Here is an 18,044-nt window from a genome sequence, read left to right on the forward strand (position 1 = left end):
TGGTTAAAACAAACGTGTAATGTATATATTTATGTGCATTGAGAAGAAAAAAAGCGACTGTCGCAAAGTACCCGGATGTGTGACGTCATATCACTGAGACGACGTACTCCGAGGACATGACTTGTGGAACACAACCTGCGCGGGTTTTATAAATGTCCCGTCGTTAAACTGACTCGACATTTTCCCACAATGTTGGCTTATAAACGGATCTTGACGCGCACCGTGACCTCCGCTCTCCGGGGGCATCGCAGCAGTAATGAAGTAAAGGCACTTGCATGTCCAGGGTCTCACTGAGTTCACAGGGTCGCCCCGGTACGCTAACCGCCGCTCGTCCTGGTGTCTGCCCCCTCAGGTCGTTGTGACCGGCCCGGTGCGGAGATGGCTGTGCTCACGAACGGACGGAGAGACCCGCATCGCGACCGTACTCAAGGAGAAGTTCCCGTTGGCCGCATCGCTCAAAGTTGTGGATATCTCAGGTAAACGCACACCTGTCGGGTGACTGACTGATTGGCTGCTCCAAAGTCAAAATGTTCATATGCAAACGTCACAGTAATTGTCACGCAGACCTGTTTTTAGCTCTTAGTGTTGTGTAGAAGCCGTATGGTGACAACATACTGTCCACTGACCTTGTGCTGTGTTTAGGTGGTTGTGGAGCCATGTATGAGATCCATATAGAGTCCAATGAGTTCAAAGGAAAAAGGACTGTCCAACAACACAAATTAGTAAATGAGGTAAGTAACAATAGCCCCTTACACATCATATTACCTGTAGCAGTATAACTTAATTTAATAATCCAAAATTATGCGTGACATTGTTTTTTCTCTCTCTCTATCAGCTGTCTGTCATAATGCTTGTGAGGTTTTTAAGATTATGCTCTTTAATGTTGGTGAACATTGTGCACTTAAAGATGGTTATACTTCCAAGTTAAATTTTATTCATTAGTTATGTTTTGTCCTTCACAGGCACTCAAGGAGGAGATTCAAGGAATGCACGGTCTGCGAATATTCACTGATGTTCCCAAACATTAGAGAAAGTCCTTTCACTGTTAAACCACAACGTGTTCCTTTGTTCAGCCTGTCTATCATGAATGTACAGTTTTAAAGCATGTAGTAGTTGATGAGTCCTTGGCAGAAAAGCAGAGGGACAGTTTATCATTGTTTCTGGCAGTTAAACATGGGAAATGTGAAATAAATCTTGTATTTTTTAAATTGAGAAATGATCTATTCTCCGATGCAAAAAACAGGTGAAGGCTACAATATGCACACAATGACTGAGGAGGGCCTTATTTTGCATATGTAACTCCCACTGTGGTCAAAATTGATCTGTTATTGTTCAATGAAAGTTTAAATAAATGCATTTTAATGCAAGTTGCAATAATAAGCAGTAGCTTTCCTCCACATACTACTTATGGGATTTTTGGAAGCATTTGTGAAATAATGAATTCAATTAATTTAACAATGTCAGAGCCATGATATGCTTGCTCTCATTTTTATTGGTTATTCACAACACTTGCCAACTAAGTTGCCACTTTAGTTCTATTTTTCCACCTTGTTTACCTCTTAAAGCAATGAACAGTTGAGCAATAACAGTCGTGATTCACAGTATAAAAAGCCCTGAGCTTGATTGATACATCATCTATGCTGATAAATTATATTTTAATTTCAAGGTATATGTTGGCAGAAACTGAAGTATATCAATGGCAAATATATATTTGAACTAATATAGGAGCTGTCCCAGATAGTTTATTTTACAACTGTTCTGTACACATGTCACTCCGCTTCTGCTGGATGTGTAACTGAGTAAGTTGAGGCATTGTTTGGTGCCATATTATGAGCCACAACAAATATATATAGTTAACATGTGTGGGTTTTCTCCCGCTTATGACATAAAGGCTCAAACAATTGCAGTTATATTTTGGGATTTTTAACATTTAAAATATATCTAGATATTTGTGTACATAGCCGTTGAGAAGCCACACCGACACTGTCTTCTTTATCGATAGTATTTGTTCACCATTCACAAACACATGAATAGTTTACTTGTCAAGCTCATGAGAAACTTGGAGGTGAGGCGACGTTCATCCTACATTTCCCAAGCGCACCTGAAGGCACCACACTTGTTGAGGGGTTTCCGTCTGTGAGTCGTGGACGTGTGAGCTGCATTTAACGTCGATAAGGTGGTGTACACACTTCACCAGCAGGTGGTGCACTTCCTTACTTTAGCCCACTGCACTCAAAGGTAGTTTACTACCGTTACAGGTTGAATCATATTTCTGATTCCTGAAATGTCAAACTTAAGTTTAATTAATCCGTGACTTGACTGAAAAAAATAAAAATAAAAACTTTTCCGCATGATTGCTGAGATTGATGGTGGATCGCCATCTGTACAGCGCCTGTCCGTGCGCAGGCTGCACACCACCTCCCTCTGTACCCGGAGGAGGAGCGCAGAGGCAGGCAGCGGGTCTACGACATGGCGAAAGAAGCAGCAGCTTTGACGGAGGAGACGCAGTACATGATAGACAAACATGTCGGGAAAGACACGGAGAAGGTGGAATCGACGGGCGACGCTAAAGAAATGCGAGCGGTCATCCTGGCAGGTTTCGGAGGTCTAAACAAACTCAGGGTAACCAAGAAGGCGATGCCTGAGCCTCAGGATGGTGAAGTGAAGATACGCGTCAAAGCATGGTAGATATACAGATCAGTTGTCCACGTTAATATGCATGTACCAACCCCCCCCCCCTTTCCCCCCTCTGCACAGTATCTCTGACCAGTATGAACGCTGAATCTTTTTTGGATGATTTCGCAGAAATGAAGCCACAGGTCGTTTCTTAATGCAGAAGGTTCGCTGGCTCGAAAACTGCTTGTTGCCAGCCAAGCCAGATTTTTTGGCAGATTTAGTCAATTTAAATAATATTTTGTGTTTGATAATCATAGCTGGATTAAATAAAGTATTGATTAGGCAGCGGAAGATTACTGCTGTACCAATAACATATGTGCCAGGGACTTGCTGAGTGATACTAATGACATACATAACACTGGCTATCTCTAAATCTCTTAATAGCCCTTTCTAAGTATTGTAGTGTTTGTTGAGACAGTTCATATGTATGGCTTCCAGTCAAATATCAAATCAGAGGTATTTAATGTCAACTAACTGTAAAATCCTTACTCCTGTATACTCTTTGTCGCAGTGGCTTGAATTTCTTGGATCTGATGGTACGTCAGGGGACTATTGATAATCCTCCGAAGCCTCCCCTTGTCCCTGGGTTTGAATGCTCTGGAATAGTTGAGTCAGTCGGTGAAAAGACGACAGGATTTGAGGTTAGTGTCATGAAGGATTGAACCTCTATCATGCTGGCATGTGTAAAAATAAATGTTGTCAGATTCTAAGCAAACAAATCTGCATCAACAACTCCAGAAACGTGCTATAAGTCCAATAATGAGACCTCTGTGTAAATCTAACAACTTAGTACCACATGCTTGTTTTACATTAGTGTCTGCCTGTCATCCTGCTACTCTAACATGTTTCTTTCAGATAGGCGACAGAGTTATGGCTTTTGTCAATTACAATGCCTGGGCAGAAGTTGTTTGCACGCCAGTGGATTTTGTCTACAAGATGCCAGAGGAAATGACTTTTGCTGAGGCGGCTGCCTTCTCCCTGAACTTCGTGGCTGCCTATATGATGCTCTTTGAGGTTGCCAATCTGCGAGAGGGGATGTCAGTGTTGGTACACTCCGCAGGGGGTGGTGTAGTAAGTCTATTTCTTCTGTGACTATCGTACAACCACACAACGAGTTAATTCACTCTAATGATAGCTGTCTGTTTTATACCTACAAAAGAAGAAGGATGTTGTTTGTTCCCTGTTAGTGCTTGATTACTGCTATTTCTGTCGTGGTTCAGATCACTAATTACGAGTGAACTATGAATTTAACTTCATAAACATCCTTTGGAATAATTTAAAGTTGGAATGACTGAAATATAGGCTTCAAACATTTTAAAAAACAGTTAATTTTGTTATAACTAACTATTTTATTATAATGTGTATAATATAGATATTGTACAACACTATATCTCAATTTCTACACGTTTGATTTTAGTTTCATGGTGTACCAGCTGTTGTCTTTATGTTATCTTGGTATATTTGAGTTAAACCCGTGTTCTCAGACATCGATAAATTGTTGCAACTCTTTTTTCAGGGTCAAGCGGTGGCTCAGCTGTGCTCAACCGTGCCCAATGTGACCGTGTTTGGGATCGCCTCGTATTTCAAACATGAAGCCATAAAAGACTCTGTGACTCACCTCTTTGACAGAAACGCTGATTATATACAAGAGGTGAAAAAGTAAGCATGACAAGTTCGTCCTTACTCTGATTGATTTGAGGCTGAAGAGTCTGATTTCAGTTGCTCGTGGTGTATTTTCAACCATTTATTTGTGTAAAATAATAATTTCATGGCATTATCAAGCATATTATATTCACTGTAGCATTTTCTACGTGTGCACTATTGTGATGACGTGGCCCTTACTGAGTACAGGGGGCTGTGCAAGGAGGCAGATGTTACCTGTTGCTTTATTTGGCCGTGAGTTGCCTTGGTCCCCATGGCAACTCACGGCTCATCTGAGAGAGCAGCAGCATTGTGTAGGGCGGAGGTCTTTACTGGCAATGTGGAACAACTGAGCCAATTAGGGCCGAGCATTGATGCCCGACACATTCCATTCACCAGACATCACGCCGTCAGCCAGTTTGCACCACAAAGAAAACACCTTGGAGCGAACACTGCCTGAGATGTCATGTTGTATGATGGAGGTCTGCTTTGGTTATGCCGTAGTGTTTAATCTTCTTTTTAAGATTTTGATTATATATACTAGAGAACTCCAACAACATGCAGGATATATGCACCACGCATGAAACATGCTGTGTGATTATATTTTTAAGATTGAATACAAAGGGATTCGGATTTATTTTCTCACGGATTGATTGATGTTTCATGTTTTCTGCCTACATATAAACAGTGGTAGTGGATTATTATGCCTTACATCTCTCTGGCACACACATTCTTCTCAGGATCAAGAGCAAAGTACAATTAAATTAGTCTTTTTACAAAAGGCAAACACCATGGGAATCACAAGACCACCAAGCAGTTTAGCCAAGCAGGTATCCAGGGCCACATGGCAGAGGGTAGTCACCTTTATTATAACATGGCGTTCATTCTTTCATATCCATGTTCTTTAATGAGTCTCATTATGGAAAACTTGTTCCTCTGATTGATTCCGTGTGCGAGCATTACAGATTGTTGTTCCACACATGTTACTGTTGAGGAGCGATGTGGGTATTGCAAAACAAGTTCTTGAGAAGAAAACAGTAGGAATTGTTTGTTTCACTGTAGTCAAAAGTATAAACAATGTGGGTTGTACTGCAACATTTTCTCTAAGTAATACCCCCGAGATTCAATGCTCATAATTAATAAATCAATAATCGGATGAAACTGAAGCTGTTCTATGACTCACAGGTTGAATATAGAATTCAGTTTTTCCCTTTTATATTAAGTGCTCACAGTCGTAAACAAGTTAATACAGCCACGGTTAATCAGTGTAAATGAATGAAGTTGACCTCTGATTGCACTTTATCTCAACTGAAAGCCGAAACTCATTTTCTTTAAGGAGTAATCTTCATATTAGTTGAACATAGAATGTCGAAGAATAGTGAAAAACAGTCCGACCCCAACTTTACTCGCTTCATTAGAATAACGTGTGAGAATCTGGAACCAATGCTTGTTTTTTCAATTAAAAATAACAAAATAAAATCAATTAAAATAGTTGCCATTAACCGTTTCTTAGGTCACTCGTCATTTAATTGACCAATAAGGAATCAGCGTGGGCTCTGGGAAACTTTATTGGGCAAATTTGCTGAAGTTGATGGACCAAACAAATAACTGGAAAAAGAAGCTTTAGTTGTAGCTTTAATGTTCCAACTAAATAATTAGATTAAATGAATAATTTTTTCAGTAAACTCTAGCATTACTTTCTTCTTAATGTTTTAGGATTTCTCCTGAGGGAGTAGACATCATGTTGGACTGCCTGTGTGGGGACAACACAGGGAAAGGCCTGACTCTGCTGAGGCCTTTGGGAACCTACATACTCTACGGTAGGGACAAGGCATACTGCATGTTTTCTATTTGGTACTTTCATAGCAAAAAATAACTACATTTGCATTGCATTTTTGCGTTGAAAAATTGTAATTAATTGGCCTCAAGTTGATATTACCAGTTAAAGGAATAGTTCAACATTTTGGTAACACACCTAGCCTATATGCTCTCTTGACCCTTGAGCCAAGAGACACATAGCATAGGTTAGCATAAAGACTGAAGTTGGGGAAACAGTAAGCCTAATGATAACAAGACTTCAGGAAGTCGTCGCTTACGGACAAGAAATAGTCTGGCACATAAACATCTTTAAAATGGTGAATTGAAGATGTTGTTACCTTTGGGCACAGCTAGGATAGCTGCTTCCCCCTGTTTGTATTCTTTCTGCTACGCCAAGCTAACCATCTCCTGGCTATTGTTTCATTTTACCAGACAGACACGTAGGTGGTATTGATACTCAAAATCTAAGTCTGTGCAAAAAAAACCCACAATATCACACTATTACATTAAATTTGAGTCTTGGATTAATTTATTGTGTTATGCAGCCAGACTGAGTGTGAGATAATGAGGCTAACTTAAATAAAACGTACTCCATCCATCGACTGCAAAGGACAAATATTGTCCTTCACAGCTACCATACTTTCCTGATCTCTGTTAATTACTTTAGTTTGTGTTAAGCCTCATGAATCAAGTAGCAGCCTTAGAGGGAGATTAATTAATTAATTCATCAGTTCATTAGTTTGAGTTTGACTGACTTTGCAAAAGCATGCTTTCACAGATCTAAGGGTCTAAATGTGCCAACTGTTTCTCCCCCACCTTCACCCTTCATGCAAGGCTGCCGGCTATTGACAAATCACTTCTGCCCAGAATTTTGCACAGCATTCAGCAATCTTTTTATTTTTGTTTTTTTCAGGCGCGTCAAACTTGGTAACTGGTGAAACAAAGAGTTTCTTCAGCTTTGCAAAATCTGTGAGTCATTGATGCAGTCTATTATCAACATGTGGGGGAAACAATACTACCAAATGAACATGTTATAGTTTCATAGCAAGTGAATCACAAAAGAGTCACTCTGGATAAACATGTCTCTGTATTTTTCTTGTTGTCCAGTGGTGGCAGGTGGAGAAGGTGAACCCTATTAAACTATACGAGGAGAACAAAGTCATAGCGGGATTCTCGCTCCTCAACCTGCTCTTCAAACACGGGAAATGTAGTCTTGTGAAATCAGTGATGGACAAACTCTTGTGTCTCTATGACCAAAAGAAGATCAAGCCGGTTGTGGACTCCCTATGGGCGCTGGAGGAGGTAAGACCCTGTGGTGATCTGAGGGTGTAAGAAAGTTAATGAAGTCAATGATGAGCACATTAAAAAGGATCTAATCACAGTGATTATACAAACAGAGATTCAGGGTTTAACATTTAAGAGAATATTCCATGCAAATGATATGCTGATGATATGCCGTCCATCTTGGACGGCATATCATCTGTTTGTTACTGTTTCTTTCTGTGGGACGTTGTCAGCTGTTCCTGGACATTCTTCCTCAGATGGTGTGTAGGTTGCATCTTACCCTTTCCATAATTATTCCACACCAACACAAAGCCCAACACGCCATAATGTACATCAATCCCTTTATTTTCTACAAGCTCTTTTAACTGTGGTTCTTACATTTCTGGGGGATCTTTGTACCATACTCCTATCCTGCACCAACATATTCTAATCACAATCACTTTTCACATAGACCTCTACAAGGAGCAGTGCGATGTCGGCTTGCTTATAGGTCTTGATCTTAGTTCAGGACATAACAGGCATATCCTCAGTGTCGACTCTTTGATGCCGGGTTTAGGCACTGCGGCAATCACTTCTGGTCCTTTCAGACGCAACACGGTTTGGGCTGCACTTTCCGCTGGGTTCAACTCACTTACAGCACACAGCACCTAAAGTTCAACCAGGTAGTTGCAGCATAACACCTCCTTAGTGGGTCGCAAGCCATTGGAAATAATGGTTTTCAGAGCGCAGTGGTGCTGTTTTTGTGTTGTGTCTGAAAGGGCCATTACTGGTAAATGAAGTGTACAAGAGTCTTTACTGGGCCATTTACCTCTTCACATCCCAGGTGTTACCCTTGCCTAAAGAAACACTCTCTGCCTGCCAGGCCCACAGTCGACAGGACACATGGGGATCTTAACTTTTCCTCCATGTCTTGTGTCTTGTTGGTCATTTTAATATCTTTTAAGACATTCCTCCTTTGGTCTTCATAAACACAAATAAGCAAAAAGGTTGCTATACCTACCATTTTAAAGTCTCTACACACCCGTAGTCCAGCTCCACTGATGTCTTCACTCATTTGGCTGATAACAGCATTTCTGAATATGAACAGGTCATTGCAGTTTTAATATTACATTTCTTCCCCCCAAAACATTCAGGTTTTGAATAAAAAGTGACAGCCCTAGTGTTCCCGTGTACAGACGGCGCTTCATTGATTAGTTGCACCTGTGATGGTGCAACAGCAAGCAACCCAAGCAGAAGCTTAATTAGACGAGCAAGTGGAAACACCTGTATTGGTGTGCAGGGACAATAACTGCCCATTGTTAACACTTAAAATAACGACATGAAAATGTGAACATTTCCCAGCAGACATTTTAACTGCAATAGCAGGAAAAGCACCGATAATACAAAATGTCTGCTCAGTGTTGTCCTTGCTATGACATGTCAAAATCATCTGCAGGGAAATATGTTGATTAAATGTGTATCGTGGGCAGCAGGTAATACCTGTCCAGAACGTTTATGAACCACAGCTGTAGGGTCATATGGATAAAAGCCACTGTTGGTGGTCATGATGTGTATCTCCAATTCCAGTTGCTCCATATTAGTGTACTTATAATCCCATCAAAACTTAGGCTATAGCCATTTCCTCTGCATAAAGATTTACCTAAAGCAAATTGCCTAATTGTTCACATGAGTGACATCAGAAGGCCACATCCTCTTTTCAAGTAAAAGTTTGTTATTTGTTCCACACACAAAAATGCTTCAATAATTCAGGTAGAAGTTGAGTTACTGCAGTAACAAGTCATTCTGAAGTGTTTAACTCCGGTCAGAGAGATAACATGTTGATGAAATGATCTTCAGATCTTTATTTCTCATGGGAAAATGTGCCGGTACTGATTGGCATTCAACTTTGGCAGATTTGTCGGGCCATTCACCGGAGCCATTGCCCATGAAGAATCTCATTAGCGGGGAGGATGGCATGGAATGTAGTGTCAGGGGCACAGTATGCCTCATCTGTTCATAACCCTGGACGGAGAAATCAGAGGCCATTAGTTTACATGTTGACCATGGCTACCTTTTTTTCTGGAATGAAAAGTTGAACAATCTGTGACTAAAACAGAATAACTGGACCAGCAGCAGTTTTAGTTCACAAAATATGAATCTGTGTCTTTCACCTGAGTCCCAAGGTCAATGCTATTCAGGATACTTAAAATATATAATTAAGCCTACATACAGTATATTGCCGGTATTGTTTTAAAGTATCAGGAAAGCCCCATTACAGCGACAATGAAGTCTTGCTACCTAGCAGCAAAGTGCCTGTCAAGCTGCTGACCTATTTTTGCTCATGGCTTGATTTGGCTATTTCTTTTAGCAAATGAATACTTGTGACACAATGGTGTCCAGACAAAGAGGCGCATTCAAGTTGTCTGTTTGTGTGGACTGTAATGAGAAAGCAAGATATGGCATCCTGAGTAATCTTTTCTGATGTGTGATTTTCTTTTTTATCTCTGCAACAAATGAGTCAGACAAGCTTTAATGAGTTAGCATTGGTGTTTCGTTGTTTCCACGTTTTGACCTGTTGGTGTGTTTGTTGGACGTAGAGATTGATGTTGGACATGGTTGAGAAAATGTCGCAGTGAATTCACCATGTAAGTTCATTATTTTCCTCCACACGTAGACTACACCATGATGTGATCACTGGGCTGTTGGGGTGCTGGCAGATGGCACCAATGGCAGATTGATGCTTTAAAGCGATGGTGGGTTGTTGAGTTGGAAAAAATCTGGGAAATGATTGCACCTGCTCCACTGCTCCCATTCCACCACCGTGCAGATTGAAGCAATCCGACTGCAGATGTTCAACAGTATGGAGCGAAGCTCTGATATTCTTAAGCTGTTAACTGGTCCGAGTGCACAGCTTTTAAAGATTCTGATATTTGAGCTTCCTCATTTATGTTCGCCAAGCAGCAACAGCTGGGATGAGATTAGCATCCAAACAAAATGTCAGCAAATAAAACATTTTGTGGATATTCCTGGTCGCAGAAGCCTGGCCTTCATTCTGAGTGTAGACTGATTAATACCGCTGCCTGCACTTCCTCCTGTTCAAATGTTTGCAAACTATTTGGTGTTAGGCAAAACTGGCGTTCATCAGCATAACAAACTTGATGAGTCCGACATGGTTCAATCTTTAATGTTGTCCACAGTTTTTAGTGTATTAACTGTATGTCTGAAAGAAATACAATTTCTGCATTACGATGCAATTTTTCAATTACGTTGTTCTAAATGCATATGTTATAATGAAAAGTCTCACTACGTAAATCTGTTTAAAAAAGCGGTGTGTGGTGTAACACCGTAGAACATCGTGTCTATTTGTTATAGGTTTGTGTCTAATGTTACATTTAAGTATTCAATAAATGCCAGACAATTAGTATGTTTTTTTTCATACTTACAGAAATCTCTCTATATGCATATGATGCATGTTCAGAGACGAGGAACTTAATATGTTGGTGAAAGTTTTTCAAGATGGGGAATATCTAAATAATTACTTTTTGCAGGATGCGATTCAGTTTACCATTGTATGAGACGTCTTTTAATACTTATTAGAGCCGCCCTAAAGCTGGTTTATCAATCTACAATGCATAATAGCGCTGACATTGCCCCCGCAATCATGAAGCGGTGTACCCGTGTGCTTCATAGAAAACCTTCTCGGAACAAATCTACAGGCAGTAAAGTGTTTGAGGAACTGGACTTGGAATGACCAGGAAATGGTTGCAAAAGTGACTTTGTGTGAATTCAGATAACAAAAGAGGTTTTTCAGCAAGTGCTTTCAAATATCTTTCCAGTGTTACAATTAGCTTCCAGTTGGAGAGCTTTTATTGTTATTGTCATTCACCAATTTTATATTTTAAAAAATAGTCAATATTTGATGAGATTTCATTTGTGAAGTCCCAGTCGATATGTCTATGTTGTATTTGTAACCAGTTCTGCTTGTTGATAGTGAGTTGTTGTGTTTCAGGTAAAAGAGGCCATGCAGAGAATTCATGACAGAGGCAACATAGGAAAACTCATTCTGGATGTTGAGAAGTCCCCCACCCCTCTGGTAACAATTTAAGCATGTTTTTCAAATGAATTGTAGGAATATAGTTTTGAGGAAACAATAATAGATGGGTTGTTAAGCTCTTGATCTGAAGTGCAAATCTACAAAGATTTATAATTATCACACCGAGTTATGCAACATAACTTTACATCTTTTATAGTAAGACGAATGAATTGATTCCTAAATAACGTGAATGAAAGTATTCTATGATATTGATGGTTGAGGTACATGTCTTACAGGAAAAAGAGAAAAGGGGAAGATGGCAATCAATTGGTAGATATGAAATGATGCACAACATAGAACCATTATGGGGGAGTTACAATAACCTATAGAAGATTAAAGAGTAGTCCCTTGTTTCCCTTATTTATTTGGCCTATTTTTTTAAGAACAACTGAGGATAAAATGCTTTCATTAGCATTAGAGGACATATTTACATATGTACTGTTGTCCCCACATCCAAGAGCTGGTTGGCTCTTAGGTTTGACACCAAACACCACGTGTGGTAGAACATCTGTATAGTTGTAATACTTAACAATCGATTATTGACTATTAGTCTCAGGTTTAATGACGACTGAATAACATTTCACCACTAGATGGCCAGCGACAGCACAGAGACCAGTGAGGCAGGAGAGGAAGAAGAGGAACCAGAGGGAGACAACGACAGCAAGGAGCGAATGCCTTTCATCCACTGAACAGGTCTAGAGACTACAGAGGCTGCACAGATTCACCCGAAGAACACAACCACACACACACATGTTGTGCAGTATGTGCGTATGTATGTCTGTATGCATGAATGGATGTATGTACAGTATATGTTTGTGTCTCTTGTCTGATACCTATTGTTTGTCAGTTGATTGGTCAAGCAAACGTTTTAGGTAAACCAAGTCACCCAAGCACCGGTGCAAGTTCTCAATATAGTATTATATGGTTTACGTTATTATGAAGTCATGCGAGCCAATAATGTATTAATTGCATCTGCCAACGGTTAATTGACTGAATAAGCGTTCAAAGCTGCTGACTTGCTATTATCACTTTAAGATTATTACCCTTAAAAAATATTTGCTAATGCACACAAGTGCCATTTACTATAACAAGCTTTACGTTTCACAATTGTGTTAATTGATTCGTATTAGCTGTAAAACTGAAAGCTAACGATTTACATAAGTTTGAGAAAATGACGATTCGAATGTTTTGATGCTTCTGACGAAGAGAGTGAATTAACTTCTCATTAAAACAGTAAGATGTGAGCCACCAAAGGGTCGAGAGGTTTGTGTGTAGACATTTGCACGATATTGAATTCCCAGGGGCCAATCTTGTATGTTATGGGATCACCAGTGCCTTCAAGCTACACATGAGCGTTTGATACTTGAAATGCTTTCTTCATGGGAAGTTTGCATTGAACCAACCGACAAAATAGGTATTTTTAACTGGAATCTGAAAAAATATGAATTAATAACTATTAAAAACACTTCCGATCACATAATTTGTAATTAGGTTAATATACAGGGCCACAAGATCTCTGTTTATGTAGTTAGTTATTGTTTCCCTCTACAGTGTACATTCAGAACTTTGATTAAAATACAGTAGTACATTTATGGACAGGTCACAAACGTGTCTACAAATATACTGTATGTGAATACAAAAAAACACGAGATGAATCAGTGAATATAGAATTTTCTTCAGGGGGTCCATGAAGTGTTTAGTCAGACTGTTTGTGGAGCTTCTGCTTTGCTTGTCTGATCAAAGTTGTTTACTCGCTGGTACCTCACAACAAAAGTGCCATATGACTCCAACATGAACTATTGTTACGATGAGCTTGTGTTTCAAGGCCGGGCGATTTTTGTCTGAGCAACGTTGTGTGTTACTTTATTTAAGTCTGATGCCCTCTGCTTTACTCGACATCTTGACCAAGAATACATGTTCACACTGACATATATTCAAATGACTGATCTGTTTTTATTTTTATTTTTTTATCTTATCCAAGTAAAACAAATGATTGTTTACACTATTTCTTGGGCCTTGCTTATTCAATGTATTTTATATTGAATTATTTATTACTTTACTTGAATTATTAAATTGAAACCAGAATACAATTAAACAAGTCTCTCGTAAACATGCCATTTTAATTCAAGTAAATTAATGATCAATTTACGCTGCATGCCTTGAAGTTGAATGATAAATGCTGAAGAAACCGTATTAATGGGTGTAGACTAGTGATGATTTGAGTCATTTTAGAGGTTGATTTCTAGACTTGAATTGAGGATGACGGAAATAATTGTAATATTGATGCCTTTATTGTCATGTCTGCTGTGTGTGTGGGTGTTTGTGTGTGTGTGTGTGAGAGAGAAAGAGAGAGAAAGAGAGAGAAAGCATGTTTTTGAGTGTATGTATTTGATCTGTTTATTACTGTAGTTTGTTCAAAACCTCCATTATAAACTCTGGTTAACCTGTGGTCGTATATATTTTTGTCACTTTTTCTGTTTTGTACTTTCTTTGAGTTAACCTCTGTTTACTTCATTAAATGTATTTGCAAAGCATGCCTGGATTGGGGTTTTGTCTTTATTCAATGTTAATTTCACTCAAGATTCATATCGTCCATTTCCTTTATTTAGAAATTGTCTTTCATTAATAGTGTCTTTCTTTAATATTTTATGCAAACAAATGTATTTATTTTTAGTTTATGAATATGGTACTAATGAACTTCAAATTATGCACAATACCCCCATATGGCACCAGGTGGCACTAAAGTCCTGGATTTTAAAATGATCTGCAGACTGGTTGAATGTTTCTGTGACACTGAGGGAATGACTACGTGTCTCAAAGGAGAGAAACAAGAAACTGCTGCTGTCTAATGATTAGCAATTGTGTTATATTACCAGTAGCCAGAGCTAGTGCATGTGCTGTTACCAGAACTGCTGCAGGTTTTATTTGTAGATCTATCTGAATCATGAATTATTGATCAAACCAGAACGTATCTCTAACTAAGGTGTTCTTTTTGGTGTCTGCCTCGGGGTGGAAAGCGTTAGATTGCATTAGAATAGCATACAATTATTCGTTTCAAAGCTTTTTTTTTCAAATGCAAACTAAACATAGAACTTGGACATGATACTGTGCAATGGATCTAAACTAAATACATGTTACATACACTGCCTTTCCATATCCATTTACTCTGTGTGTCACAAAAAACACAATAAATAATGCTATGTATGTATGTTTGCTTTAAAAAAGACATGTTTAGAGAACTAGATCTTTGTTTGCATGTATTGCAACTAAAAGTATCAGAGTTTTCGATGAACAAACTTATTTGCTTAGTGTACATCATTATTAGTATTACTATTTAATGGGGGAAGGGCTAATACTTAGAAATATACAATGTAAAGACAGTGAAGTGGCTTTGAGAGTTGTATTGCTATACTAAGCCTGTATGCCCAAGGGGTTTTCTTATTTAGCTCCCCCCTCCCATCTGAGCACAACATCTCACTCTAAAAATAGCTTTGCACCCGAGCACGGAGCTGCACTTCCTCTGGTTTATTAAAAGATTTATTTTGAGAGATTATACAACTGCAAGTCTGTGTGATTGGAATATAAAAATAATATCTAGAGTGTATAGATAGCAGCATGCTTACTTAATCATATGTTTTCATTTATTGAAAGTTGTAAATTACCCTTATTAGTGTGTACCAGGCACATCTTATATTTGACAGTTTTAAGGTTATATCAGGTGTCAGGTTATCTGTCATGTGGCGATTGAGCATGTCTAAAACTGACATGGAACAGGGAAGGGACGATCAACACTCAAAGCAGTCAATGGATGCCAGTTTGTTTGTGAAATGAAAGGGAAAACTCCTCAGTGCACCTCGTCCCAACTAAATATTTATCATAAGCCAGACACATGGAAATCATTATTTAACACTCCACCCTCATACCTCTCTCACTGCCTCCTAATGTTTGGACAAAAACATGTGGAGCCAATGCAGGGAGAGTACCCAGAAAGGCATACAGAGGGGCCAGTATATATATATTGAGCTGCCTGCAGTCGTTTTGGTTTCTTTCACGGCAGTACAAGCTGTGCCACTGTGTGCTGTCACTGTCGGATCTACTGGCCTCAGACATGGCACGTCTGGCCCTCACCCTCCTCATCCTCCTTTGCTTCTCCTCGTTCCACTTCAGCTCCAGCGGTCCATCTCGCACCAGGAAGGTTGTGTCGCCCCGTCAGCCTGGAGGTAACTACACACACAGTTCATGAATGACATGCTTGCCACCAATGCTCATCTGACCCGGTGCTCTTGCCTCCTCATGGAGATGCAGCTGCAGAAGAAGATGACGTGAAGTCCCAGCTTGAGAGATTGTGGCTGGAGGTGAACTCACTGAAGGAGATGCAGGCGCTGCAGACAGGTACCGCCCTCACTACACTCACAGAGGATACAGTCAGAGGGGAGGTCAGTGATAGATTAGATTCAGAAGCATTACTGCACTCCAGTGTGTTTATAAGTAAATCAGAAATAAAGTATGGAGCAATGGTTGGTAATGATATCATTATGATTTTAGGTTGTAATTTAGATATGTTATGGTGCTTTTTGCTCACTGTTACTTGTTATTTAAGCCAATGAGCCGCCATGAAAGTGTGGACTTAAAAGAGTGTGAACTTCTCAGTGTGCTCAGTCAGCAGCAGAGAGCAGCAGCACTCTATCAGCCATTACTTTGTATACTAAAAGGTTGAATTGCATTAAGGGAATATTGTTATTGACGAACAAATTATATGGAACATAAAAAACACTAGAATTATTATTCTTATAATTGTGTATATTTTTGTTTGTGTCTCTGTTTTAATACTTTGAAAATACTATGAAAATATACTCTATATGTAGTTATTTATCTTTGTTTCTTATTTTGATTATTTTCCTTTCGTGGTGAGACTGAACGCTCTGTGAGTTATTGACTTTGGCTGCAAGAATTGCTACAAATTATGATGGGGAAAAAAAATACCGTAATAAAAAAGATTAAAGTACAATTCAATACACTTGTGTAAATAAGTGCTTTGTGTTTTCAGTCTGTCTCCGTGGCATCAAAGTTCAGAGGAAGTGTTATCTAACAATAGAGGAGACAAAACATTACCATGAAGCAAATGAAGACTGCATTGCACAAGGAGGAACTCTTGCCACGCCACGAGACATGATGGAAAACAATGAACTAAGAGACTATGCAAAGAGGAGCGCTCCTGGATCCAAGGACTTCTGGATCGGTGTCGCAGATATAGTGAAAGAAGGCCAGTATGTTGATGTCAACAGCCTGCCAGTCAGCTACTTCAACTGGGACCGCTCCAAGAAGCAGCCCACAGGAACGAAGAGGGAGAGCTGTGTTGCTCTTTCCGTAGTTGCACGAGGAAAGTGGTATGATGAGGTGTGTCGCAGCCTCAAAAACTACATCTGTGAATATGTTATTCCCTAAAGGCGACAAATAGGTTGTTGACAACTTGATAATCATTTATGTTGGTTATTCATTAAAAATGTGTTGTCAAATAATGGAAACACGACTTGTATCATGACATTCATTTTAGTCAAATACGTCTCTCTGGTTTTAACTAGGTTGCTAATTAGATTTAGTACACAAGGAACTGTTATCATTGAGTAATCAGGAGAAAGGGGACTTCTGTTTGAGAACAGATAGATTAGTCTTCTTCGTAATGACTTAAATCCTCGGGAGATGATCAAACGTTAAATAAAGTTAAATCAAGTTAAATCAAGTTAAATAAACAAAAATGGAAACTGTTGTTGTTTTCTTACAACTATTTAATTTGTTTTACTTTTTTTCAGCGTTAAGTCTAATTTATGTATCATAAGTGTACTTAACATTTATACATTTGTATTCATTACCACCCGTGAGTTCCCCAGTTTCCAACTTTACTGCTGACAACTTAACAGTTCGATCTGAGCAAATATGGGTGTAGTTATTTACTCATTGGTATCATATCAATAATACAACATGACTATGAGGCCTGAGCAGCATAATGAAGCTCTGATCAAACTGGACGTCGAGGCTTTTAAACCCTTCACACCCCAAACCACATCTGTTACTCCAGACGTAACTGCAACATTAACATTTAACAAACTTTCCCATACAAACTAAAATACTTGAAAAATATCTAGAGTTAATCTACCTGCCTTTGAAATGTTGGAGGAAACACCAACCACACAGAAAGAAGTGGAAACATGCAGAAAGGGATCATTATCAAACATTGACTCTTCTGCTGTCTGTGAAAATGTTAAATAATGTCTGTTCATATTCTCCTTTAGTGTTGCATATTTCCATAGTCCCAAAACAAGTATTACATTTTTAAAAAGACATTCATCAATTGTCACATAGTGCAACTGAGACTTTATAGGTGAGTGTGTGGGGAGCTGTGCCTGGTAAGCAATCCTATTATAGATGTGCTTTATGCAAATAGTATTTGTTTACAGCAGTGCATAATGCAATGTGTTCTTTCACATTGGAGGATCTTAGCATGCAACCATTGACCATCCCCATCATTATCTCTCTCTATAGCACTCTATTTAAT

General features: G+C 39.1%; 3 protein-coding genes across 3 annotated transcripts; all 3 read left to right on the forward strand.

The window, feature by feature from the left end:
- Positions 1-108: 108 nt before the first annotated feature.
- On the forward strand, positions 109-1,380 carry bola3 (bolA family member 3). The gene is made up of 4 exons (XM_056412968.1): positions 109-261; positions 353-476; positions 643-731; positions 963-1,380. The coding sequence occupies exons 1-4, from the start codon at positions 190-192 to the stop codon at positions 1,026-1,028; spliced, it is 351 nt and encodes a 116-aa protein (XP_056268943.1). The 5' UTR covers positions 109-189; the 3' UTR covers positions 1,029-1,380.
- A 1,089-nt stretch (positions 1,381-2,469) lies between these two features.
- On the forward strand, positions 2,470-14,031 carry vat1l (vesicle amine transport 1-like). Its single transcript, XM_056412791.1, has 9 exons — positions 2,470-2,684; positions 3,188-3,317; positions 3,532-3,747; positions 4,193-4,335; positions 6,034-6,137; positions 7,049-7,104; positions 7,243-7,437; positions 11,408-11,491; positions 12,082-14,031. The coding sequence occupies exons 1-9, from the start codon at positions 2,470-2,472 to the stop codon at positions 12,178-12,180; spliced, it is 1,242 nt and encodes a 413-aa protein (XP_056268766.1). The 3' UTR covers positions 12,181-14,031.
- A 1,529-nt stretch (positions 14,032-15,560) lies between these two features.
- clec3a (C-type lectin domain family 3, member A) lies at positions 15,561-17,021 on the forward strand. The gene is made up of 3 exons (XM_056412792.1): positions 15,561-15,711; positions 15,797-15,883; positions 16,539-17,021. The coding sequence occupies exons 1-3, from the start codon at positions 15,600-15,602 to the stop codon at positions 16,934-16,936; spliced, it is 597 nt and encodes a 198-aa protein (XP_056268767.1). The 5' UTR covers positions 15,561-15,599; the 3' UTR covers positions 16,937-17,021.
- Positions 17,022-18,044: the final 1,023 nt, after the last annotated feature.

This window comes from Pseudoliparis swirei, chromosome 4 (assembly GCF_029220125.1).
Source record: "Pseudoliparis swirei isolate HS2019 ecotype Mariana Trench chromosome 4, NWPU_hadal_v1, whole genome shotgun sequence".
Classification (NCBI taxonomy): Eukaryota; Metazoa; Chordata; class Actinopteri; order Perciformes; family Liparidae; genus Pseudoliparis; species Pseudoliparis swirei.

What these genes read in the sequence shown, in the direction of transcription:
- bola3 (XM_056412968.1), top strand. Translation starts at nt 190, where the DNA reads ATGTTGGCTTATAAACGGATCTTGACGCGCACCGTGACCTCCGCTCTC. An exon ending in CAAAGTTGTGGATATCTCAG is followed by an intron (nt 477 to 642) that starts GTAAACGCACAC and finishes TGCTGTGTTTAG; the next exon opens with GTGGTTGTGGAGCCATGTAT. An exon ending in AACACAAATTAGTAAATGAG is followed by an intron (nt 732 to 962) that starts GTAAGTAACAAT and finishes TGTCCTTCACAG; the next exon opens with GCACTCAAGGAGGAGATTCA.
- vat1l (XM_056412791.1), top strand. Translation starts at nt 2,470, where the DNA reads ATGGCGAAAGAAGCAGCAGCTTTGACGGAGGAGACGCAGTACATGATA. An exon ending in TATATACAAGAGGTGAAAAA is followed by an intron (nt 4,336 to 6,033) that starts GTAAGCATGACA and finishes TTAATGTTTTAG; the next exon opens with GATTTCTCCTGAGGGAGTAG. An exon ending in TCTTCAGCTTTGCAAAATCT is followed by an intron (nt 7,105 to 7,242) that starts GTGAGTCATTGA and finishes CTTGTTGTCCAG; the next exon opens with TGGTGGCAGGTGGAGAAGGT.
- clec3a (XM_056412792.1), top strand. Translation starts at nt 15,600, where the DNA reads ATGGCACGTCTGGCCCTCACCCTCCTCATCCTCCTTTGCTTCTCCTCG. An exon ending in GTCGCCCCGTCAGCCTGGAG is followed by an intron (nt 15,712 to 15,796) that starts GTAACTACACAC and finishes ATGGAGATGCAG; the next exon opens with CTGCAGAAGAAGATGACGTG. An exon ending in GATGCAGGCGCTGCAGACAG is followed by an intron (nt 15,884 to 16,538) that starts GTACCGCCCTCA and finishes TTGTGTTTTCAG; the next exon opens with TCTGTCTCCGTGGCATCAAA.